Source organism: Penaeus monodon, chromosome 14 (assembly GCF_015228065.2).
Source record: "Penaeus monodon isolate SGIC_2016 chromosome 14, NSTDA_Pmon_1, whole genome shotgun sequence".
Classification (NCBI taxonomy): domain Eukaryota; kingdom Metazoa; phylum Arthropoda; class Malacostraca; order Decapoda; family Penaeidae; genus Penaeus; species Penaeus monodon.
In genome coordinates, this window is record NC_051399.1 from 20,268,758 (window position 1) to 20,278,472 (window position 9,715).

Here is a 9,715-nt window from a genome sequence, read left to right on the forward strand (position 1 = left end):
AATATATACATATATATACATATATATTATATATATATATATATATATATATATATAATAATATATATATAAAATATATTTATAGATACATATATGCATATATATATATATATATATTTATATATATATAATATATAATATTTTATATATATATATATATATATATATATATATATATATTGAGCAAGGAACTTCACCTCGATTCCCTCCTAGTGTAGTAGAGGGAAAGCTTCACTGGTGTTTTTGCTGCTTGCTGGGGGTTTATTTGGGTTTTTACGCCTGTTTTTCTGTTTGTTTTACCTATTTTTCACCTTTTATTTTTTTCTATTTGAATGCTTTTTTACTCGTTCATTTATTTTTGGGGTTTTTTACTTCAGTTTACACAGTTGTTTGTTTTTTTGCTGTTTGGGCTTATTTAATACACCTTGGTATGAAAAGGGCGTGCCCTTCAGAAATTGCCATTTTCCAGCGGACTGCCACCTTCGATAGATGGCGTCCCTGTCAAAACCCACATACCCGCTCTACTCTTTCCGAGTGGGTAATTTTTTTGGTTAGCGCCACGACTCCGTTGGTGCAGTAGCTGAAGCAGGTCGCAGGATTTTTCAGCCTTTTTTTTTTTTTTTTTTTGCTTCTGCTCATGATCCACCCACGTAAATCTCCGAGGCGCAAGTTAAGTATTAAAGTATTACTGAATTTATTAAAGCACCTTTTTTAACTGGCGCGGGAATAACTATACTTAACAACATTACTGGTATGTGTGATGAAGGTTATGTATTTCCGGCCTTGCTAGTTTTGTTTATTTGTCCATGTTGGGGCATGTCCAGTTTTAACTGTTTTATTAATATCAAATAAATTTTTTGTGTATTGTAAATGTTTAGTTACCCTGCACAGTGATACCTCCCATATTTTTCTAACTAATAAAATTTTTAAAATAATTTGATAAAGGTACTATTTTTGATAAAGGTAATGGTTTTTAAACATTATTGGGCACTACAACCCATTTTTGGTGGCAGTGGTTGGGAATCATGTGCAGAGCAGTTATTGCATAATAATGCATGTTATTTAACTAGTTTTGTTTTGTAACTTTTTACATGTACAATTTTGACTTTGTTATGCTTTTATTGTTTTCTTTGTGGAGCGTTATCCTTGTGTACCATAACTGTGTTATGTTCGTGTTTAAAACCTACATTTGTGCATTATTTTGAAATTTTTTTTATAGTGTTGAAGTGTAAAGTGAACATTGATTTAGTACTGTACTTTGATATTAACAGCACAAAATGGTTCGCAGGAAAGATGGTATACGAGAAGCCGAAAGCCCGGTTAGCTCGACAGAAAGAGAGGAGCAGCGAATTCTGGCGATTTGTCTGGTTTGCAGGAAGTTTTAACAAAGTTAAATTCTAAAATTGGAAATTTTCAGACTTCCATCCAAGATACGGGGCAACAATTGCCGGCGCATGATGGATGGAGGCACACCATGAATAAACAACAGCAAGAGTTTAATGACAAACTAACACAGGAGCTTAGAAATATCAGGTCCTCTCCTTCGGGATATATGTCGTCGACCGTCCCAGTTAATTTTCAACTACCTGTGGAGCTGACGAAGATGCGGAATCGACTACAGAGAATGAGGCTGCTTCTGCAACTACTATCATCCCTGGGTCAGCCTCTTCCCTTAAATCAAGTAGGTGATGCCACTATTCCAACTTCAGATGGTATACACTTCTCACGTAATGCAAAACTCAAATGTACCAGTTCCCAGGTGTGTCCTTGCAACCCTATGTCATTGTCGTCTGGAACATCTGGAACCCAAGTGGTTGTTGTTGAGCCTCGGAATCAGATCCCAATCTTTGAGGCAAAGTCACCAGCTGCAAACCCACTTGAACGAAATAAGTAATTGGATTACTGGCTTAGACAAAGTGAATTGCAGTGTCGCCCGGCAGATGATGAACTCGTATTCGTACTGCAAGGATGAATTGAAAAGGGTGATGTCCGTAGGTGATGTGAGTGAACTTGTGAGACGTACATTCTTGGCAGGTCTTCCACCATACTTACAGTCGGCACTGGCACCTCTTAACCAGAGTAACATGGAGGATCTGGTAGCCGCTGCACAGCGTGTATGGACAGCATGGCAGAGAGCACGGCAACCAAGCAACACACGTTATGGTACTCGACCGGAGCGAAGTATGCAGTTCAACCAGTCCACCAGACCATGGCAGTGCTCAAGTGGCAGCTATTCTCGTACAAACTCTACACGCCTACTGCTGTTATTATCGTGCCCAAGGGACAACTGGACATCAGACTGCCAAATGAAGCCTAAAGGGTAAAGTCTGCTGGGGATGTAAACGGTGTGGACATGTTCGTCAGAATTGTCCCTTTCGCGAATCGGAAAGAGGAACTGCTACATCAGATTCCATGGCTACACAAAGTTATTCCTCCAGAGAAACTGAGCAACCCCGAAATCCAGACTAGTAATGGCAGACCCCTTGTAACCCTTATGGTAGACGGGCACCCTCTTCGCTGTTTAATTGACACTGGAAGTGAGGTAACATTGCTTAAAAACTCCTTTAAACATTATTTACAGTCCCGTCGATGACACAAACCAACGCTGGAGTAACAGGCACCACATTATCAGTAACTGGAGAAGTAGATGCAATATTTTCTGTTTCTGCACGGGAGTCTTTTGTTCATCGTGTGTGTATAGTCGACGGCCTTTCATTCCCTGGTGAGCTTTTGATGGGGACAGACTTCCTGAGACGATTTGAATACAGTCTTGTAGGTGGTCCATCCTCACAGTCTGGTCATCTTCAGCTTGATAAGGTCATCCTACCAGTCACTTATACAAATACATCATCTCTAGGAGTTCATGTCATCTCTAAAAGTGTTATTTCAAGAAATGGTAGACAACCAGGTCTTTCCAGTGACTCGACCGACACTTGTAACGGCACCATATATGTTCGGAAGAGAGTGACCGTTCCTTCTAGGTCTGGTAGATTTATTCCAGTTGTGGGTCCTTGTGATAAAAGTGAACATTATTTCGTGATTGAACCAATATCAACTGTTGTGGCAATTCCTTCTGCTGTCCTCTCCCCTAAGAAAGACCTTTTAATATGGGTAGTTAATTTACAGACACGACCTGTAACCCTTTGCTAGACTCTTTCATGTTACAGCTAATGATGTTATTGATAGTGCTTCTTCAGAGACATCAACCTCCTCCTGAAAGCTTGGAGGCGGTCGAAACAGACGTTAATCCCAGTTCTCCCACAGAGCATCTTGTTTTATCCCTAGACGATTTTGAAAAATTTGGGTATGGTGAACAAGATTTTGGCTATAGTGTGATCAATTCAGGGTCTTTCCAGTATCTTCTCTTGATCATGATAGTGAGAAGAATGATGTTCCTGCTGTTTCAGTGACAACCCTGACAAATTTGCCTGCTGCTGATGAAATCAGTGATAAAGTAACATTGCCATGTCTTGACCATTTGGATGTTTATGAGCGAACGCATGTAGAAAAATCTTTTGCTAAAGTATCCAAATCTTTTCGGCTCTGATTTCACTGACATCGGTACTGTACCCAATGTTGTTCACAGTATACCAACAGGAGATGCTGCACCAACAGTTATACGTCAGTGGAGACTTCCTCATACGGCAAGGCAAGTTATCAGGGAACAGTGTGATATGATGGAGAAAGCTGGAGTGATAGAGCCATCAACGAGCCCTTGGCTTTCGCCCAAATTTTACTTGTGAGGAAGAAGGATGGTTCTATAAGATTTTTGTGTGGAAATTTTAGGAACCTTAATGCACTGACAGTAGCTGACAGTTATCCTTTACCTCCAGTTCAGCAAATTTTAGATGAGCTCAATGATTCTACTATCTTCACTTCTCTTGATGCTCGTAAGTGCATATTGGGCTATTCCAGTAGCACCCGATGATAGACCAAAAACAGCTTTTTCAGATGGTGCTAGAGTGTTCCAGTTCTGCAGGATGCCGTATGGACTTCGTACTGCACCTCAGACCTTCCAGCGTACAATTAACCTCGTGCTTGCAAGTGTTCTCGGTAAGCATACTGCTGCATAATTGGATGACATTGTTGCCTTTTCCAGGGGGTTACAGCAGCATCTCAAAGATTTGAAAGAAACCATGGATTTAATCCATGCTGCTGGCCTTAGACTAAATCCAGACAAATGTGAGGTTGCAGTACGCTGCTTCAAGTTTTGGGGACACCTCATTTCCGAGGAGGGAATACTACCAGACCCTGATAAAGTCTCCACCATAGCTGATATGCCTAGACCTAAGGATGCAAAAGGTGTAAGACGTTTTTTGGGAGCCACAGGATTCTTTAGGCGTCATATTAAGAATTATACTGCTATTGCCTCTCCACTCTTTCAGTTAACTCGCAAAGACGCAAAGTTTCAATGGAACTCGGATGCTCAGCAGTCATTCGACAAGCTTAAGGATGATTTAGTTCTGCCCAGTCCTTCGTAACCCATGTTATGAGAAGCCTTTTGAGGTACATACTGATGTTTCTAAAGTGGCTGTAGGTGCTTGTCTTATGCAACGGGATGATTCAGGTATTGTCCATGCTGTTGCGTATTATAGCAGGAAGTTACGAGGAGCAGAGACGCGTTACTCGGCAACAGATAGTGAAGCTTTAGCTGGGAGAGGGAAACTGTCAGAGCGTTTGACCCATATATATATGGACGCCACTTTACTGTTTTTATAGATTACCATCCTCTTTGTTATATATTTTCCAGATATATGTATATATATATGTATATATATATGTATATATATAGTATATATATATATATATATATATGTATATATATGTATATATATGTATATATATGTATGTATATATATGTATATATATGTATATATATATGTATATATATATGTATAATATATAGTTATATTATTAATTTTATAGTATATATATATATATTAAAAATAAAAACATTATATATACATATATATATACAAAATATATATACATATATATATACATTTTTATAAATATATATATACATATATATATACATATATATATACATAAAATATATACATATATATATTACATATAATATACATATATATACATATAATTTTATAATATATATACATATATATACATATATATTACATTATATATACAATATATACATATTTTACATATATATACATATATATATACATATATCTGGAAAATATATAACAAAGAGGATGGTAATCTATAAAAACAGTAAAGTGGCGTCCATATATATATGGGTCAAACGCTCTGACAGCTTCCTCTACAGCTAAAGCTTCACTATCTGTTGCCGAGTAACGCGTCTCTGCTCCTCGTAACTTCCTGCTATAATACGCAACAGCATGGACAATACCTGAATCATCCCGTTGCATAAGACAAGCACCTACAGCCACTTTAGAAACATCAGTATGTACCTCAAAAGGCTTCTCATAACATGGGTTACGAAGGACTGGGGCAGAAACTAAATCATCCTTAAGCTTGTCGAATGACTGCTGAGCATCCGAGTTCCATTGAAACTTTGCGTCTTTGCGAGTTAACTGAAAGAGTGGAGAGGCAATAGCAGTATAATTCTTAATATGACGCCTAAAGAATCCTGTGGCTCCCAAAAAACGTCTTACACCTTTTGCATCCTTAGGTCTAGGCATATCAGCTATGGTGGAGACTTTATCAGGGTCTGGTAGTATTCCCTCCTCGGAAATGAGGTGTCCCCAAAACTTGAAGCAGCGTACTGCAACCTCACATTTGTCTGGATTTAGTCTAAGGCCAGCAGCATGGATTAAATCCATGGTTTCTTTCAAATCTTTGAGATGCTGCTGTAACCCCCTGGAAAAGGCAACAATGTCATCCAATTATGCAGCAGTATGCTTACCGAGAACACTTGAAAAGCACGAGGTTAATTGTACGCGGGAAAAGGTCTGAGGTGCAGTACGAAGTCCATACGGCATCCTGCAGAATGGAACACTCTAGCACCATCTGAAAAAGCTGTTTTTGGTCTATCATCTGGTGCTACTGGAATAGCCCAATATGCACTTCGAGCATCAAGAGAAGTGAAGATAGTAGAATCATTGAGCTCATCTAACATTTGCTGAACTGGAGGTAAAGGATAATTTGTCAGTACTGCCCATGCATTAAGGTTCCTAAAATCCACACAAAATCTTATAGAACCATCCTTCTTCCTCACAAGTACAATTGGCGAAAGCCAAGGGCTCGTTGATGGCTCTATCACTCCAGCTTTCTCCATCATATCACACTGTTCCCTGATAACTTGCCTTGCCGTATGAGGAAGTCTCCACTGACGTATAACTGTTGGTGCAGCATCTCCTGTTGGTATACTGTGAACAACATTGGGTACAGTACCGATGTCAGTGAAATCAGAGCCGAAAAGATTTGGATACTTTAGCAAAAGATTTTTCTACATGCGTTCGCTCATAAACATCCAAATGGTCAAGACATGGCAATGTTACTTTATCACTGATTTCATCAGCAGCAGGCAAATTTGTCAGGGTTGTCACTGAAACAGCAGGAACATCATTCTTCTCACTATCATGATCAAGAGAAGATACTGGAAAGACCATGAATTGATCATCACTATAGCCAAAATCTTGTTCACCATACAATTTGTCAAAATCGTCTAGGGATAAATCAAGATGCTCTGTGGGAGAACTGGGATTAACGTCTGTTTCGACCGCCTCCAAGCTTTCAGGAGGAGGTTGATGTCTCTGAAGAAGCACTATCAATAACATCATTAGCTGTAACATGAAAGAGTCTAGCAAAGGGTTACAGGTCGTGTCTGTAAATTAACTACCCATATTAAAAGGTCTTTCTTAGGGGAGAGGACAGCAGAAGGAATTGCCACAACAGTTGATATTGGTTCAATCACGAAATAATGTTCACTTTTATCACAAGGACCCACAACTGGAATAAATCTACCAGACCTAGAAGGAACGGTCACTCTCTTCCGAACATATATGGTGCCGTTACAAGTGTCGGTCGAGTCACTGGAAAGACCTGGTTGTCTACCATTTCTTGAAATAACACTTTTAGAGATGACATGAACTCCTAGAGATGATGTATTTGTATAAGTGACTGGTAGGATGACCTTATCAAGCTGAAGATGACCAGACTGTGAGGATGGACCACCTACAAGACTGTATTCAAATCGTCTCAGGAAGTCTGTCCCCATCAAAAGCTCACCAGGGAATGAAAGGCCGTCGACTATACACACACGATGAACAAAAGACTCCCGTGCAGAAACAGAAAATATTGCATCTACTTCTCCAGTTACTGATAATGTGGTGCCTGTTACTCCAGCGTTGGTTTGTGTCATCGACGGGACTGTAAATAATGTTTAAAGGAGTTTTTAAGCAATGTTACCTCACTTCCAGTGTCAATTAAACAGCGAAGAGGGTGCCCGTCTACCATAAGGGTTACAAGGGGTCTGCCATTACTAGTCTGGATTTCGGGGTTGCTCAGTTTCTCTGGAGGAATAACTTTGTGTAGCCATGGAATCTGATGTAGCAGTTCCTCTTTCCGATTCGCGAAAGGGACAATTCTGACGAACATGTCCACACCGTTTACATCCCCAGCAGACTTTACCTTCAGGCTTCATTCGGCAGTCTGATGTCCAGTGTCATTGGGCACGATAATAACAGCAGTAGGCGGTAGAGTTTGTACGAGAAGTAGCTGCCACTTGAGCACTGCCATGGTCTGGTGGACTGGTGAACTGCATACTTCGCTCCGGTCGAGTACCATAACGTGTGTTGCTTGGTTGCCGTGCTCTCTGCCATACTGTCCATACATGCTGTGCAGCGGCTACCAGATCCTCCATGTTACTCTGGTTAAGAGGTGCCAGTGCCGACTGTAAGTATGGTGAAAGACCTGCCAAGAATGTACGTCTCACAAGTTCACTCACATCACCTACGGACATCACCCTTACAATTCATCCTTGCAGTACGAATACGAGTCTCATCATCTGCCGGGCGACACTGCAATTTAATTTGTGTAAGCCAGTAGTCCAATTCATTATTTCGTTCAAGTGGATTTGCAGCTGTTGACTTTGCCTCAAAGATTGGGATCTGATTCCGAGGCTCAACAACAACCACTTGGGTTCCAGATGTTCCAGACGACAATGACATAGGTTGCAAGGACACACCTGGAACTGGTACATTTGAGTTTGCATTACGTGAGAAGTGTATACCATCTGAAGTTGGAATAGTGGCATCACCTACTTGATTTAAGGGAAGAGGCTGACCCACAGGGATGATAGTAGTTGCAGAAGCAGTCTCATTCTCTGTAGTCGATTCCGCATCTTCGTCAGCTCCACAGGTAGTTGAAGTTAACTGGGACGGTCGACGACATATATCCCGAAGGAGAGACCTGATATTTCTAAGCTCCTGTGTTAGTTTGTCATTAAACTCTTGCTGTTGTTTATTCATGGTGTGCCTCCATCCTACTCAGTGCGCCGGCACATTGTTGCCTCGTATCTTGGATGGAAGTCTGAAAAATGTCCATTTTAGAATTTAAACTTTGTAAAACTTCCTGCAAACCAGACAAATCGCCAGAATTCGCTGCTCCTCTCTTTCTGTCGAGCTACCGGCTGCGGCTTCTCGTATACCATCTTTCCTGCGAACCATTTTGTGCTGTTAATATCAAAGTACAGTACTAATGTTCACTTTACACTTCAACACTATAAAACAAATTTCAAAATAATGCACAAAATGTAGGTTTTAAACACGAACATAACACAGTTATGGTACACAAGGATAACGCTCCACAAACAAGACATTAAAAGCATAAAGTCAATTTGTACATGTAAAAAGTTACGAAACAAAAAAAAAACTAGTTAAATAACATGCATTATTATGCAATAACTGCTCTGCACATGATCCTAACCACTGCCACCAAAAATGGGTTGTAGTGCCCAATAATGTTTAAAAAACATTACCTTTATCAAAATAGTACCTTTATCAAATTATTTAAAATTATATTGTTAGAAAAATATGGGAGGTATCACTGTGCAGGGTAACTAAAACATTTACAATACACAAAACATTTATTTGATATTAATAAAACAGTTAAAACTGGACATGCCACAACATGGACAAATAAACAAAACTAGCAAGGCCGGAAATACAAAACCTTCAGTCACACATACCAGTAATGTTGTTAAGTATAGTTATTCCCGCGCCAGTTAAGAAAGGTGCTTTAATAAATATCAGTAATACTTTAATACTTAACTTGCGCCTCGGAGATTTACGTGGGTGGATCATGAGCAGAAGCAAAAAAAAAAAAAAAAACGCCGAAAAATCCTGCGACCTGCTTCAGCTACTGCACCAACGGGGAGTCGTGGCGCTAACCAAAAAAATACCCACTCGGAAAGAGTAGAGCGGGTATGTGGGTTCGACAGGGACGCCATCTATCGAAGGTGGCAGTCCGCAGGAAAATGGCAATTTCTGAAGGGCACGCCTTTACATACCAAGGTGTATTAAATAAGCCCAAACAGCAAAAATACAAACAACTGTGTAAACTGAAGTAAAACCTCAAAACAATAAATGAACGAGTAAAAAAGCATTCAAATAGAAACAAATAAAAAGGTGAAAAATAGGTAAAACAAACAGAAAAACAGGCGTAAAAACAACTAAACCCAGCAGCAAGCAGCAAACAACACCAGCTGAAGCTTCCATCTACTACA

General features: G+C 39.7%; 1 protein-coding gene across 1 annotated transcript; it reads right to left on the reverse strand.

Moving 5' to 3' along the window:
* Nucleotides 1-4,546: 4,546 nt before the first annotated feature.
* Nucleotides 4,547-7,587, reverse strand: LOC119580636. The gene is made up of 7 exons (XM_037928741.1): nt 7,404-7,587; nt 6,830-7,359; nt 6,445-6,743; nt 5,949-6,356; nt 5,643-5,847; nt 5,280-5,561; nt 4,547-4,651 (listed from the first exon to the last, which is right to left on the reverse strand). Exons 1-7 carry the CDS (start codon nt 7,585-7,587, stop codon nt 4,547-4,549), a joined length of 2,013 nt encoding a protein of 670 aa, XP_037784669.1.
* Between the last annotated feature and the right edge of the window lie 2,128 nt (nt 7,588-9,715).

What these genes read in the sequence shown, in the direction of transcription:
- LOC119580636 (XM_037928741.1), bottom strand. Translation starts at nt 7,587, where the DNA reads ATGTTCGTCAGAATTGTCCCTTTCGCGAATCGGAAAGAGGAACTGCTA. An exon ending in TTGGATGTTTATGAGCGAAC is followed by an intron (nt 6,357 to 6,444) that starts GCATGTAGAAAA and finishes TGTTGTTCACAG; the next exon opens with TATACCAACAGGAGATGCTG. An exon ending in CTTTAGCTGTAGAGGAAGCT is followed by an intron (nt 4,652 to 5,279) that starts GTCAGAGCGTTT and finishes TCCCTCTCCCAG; the next exon opens with CTAAAGCTTCACTATCTGTT.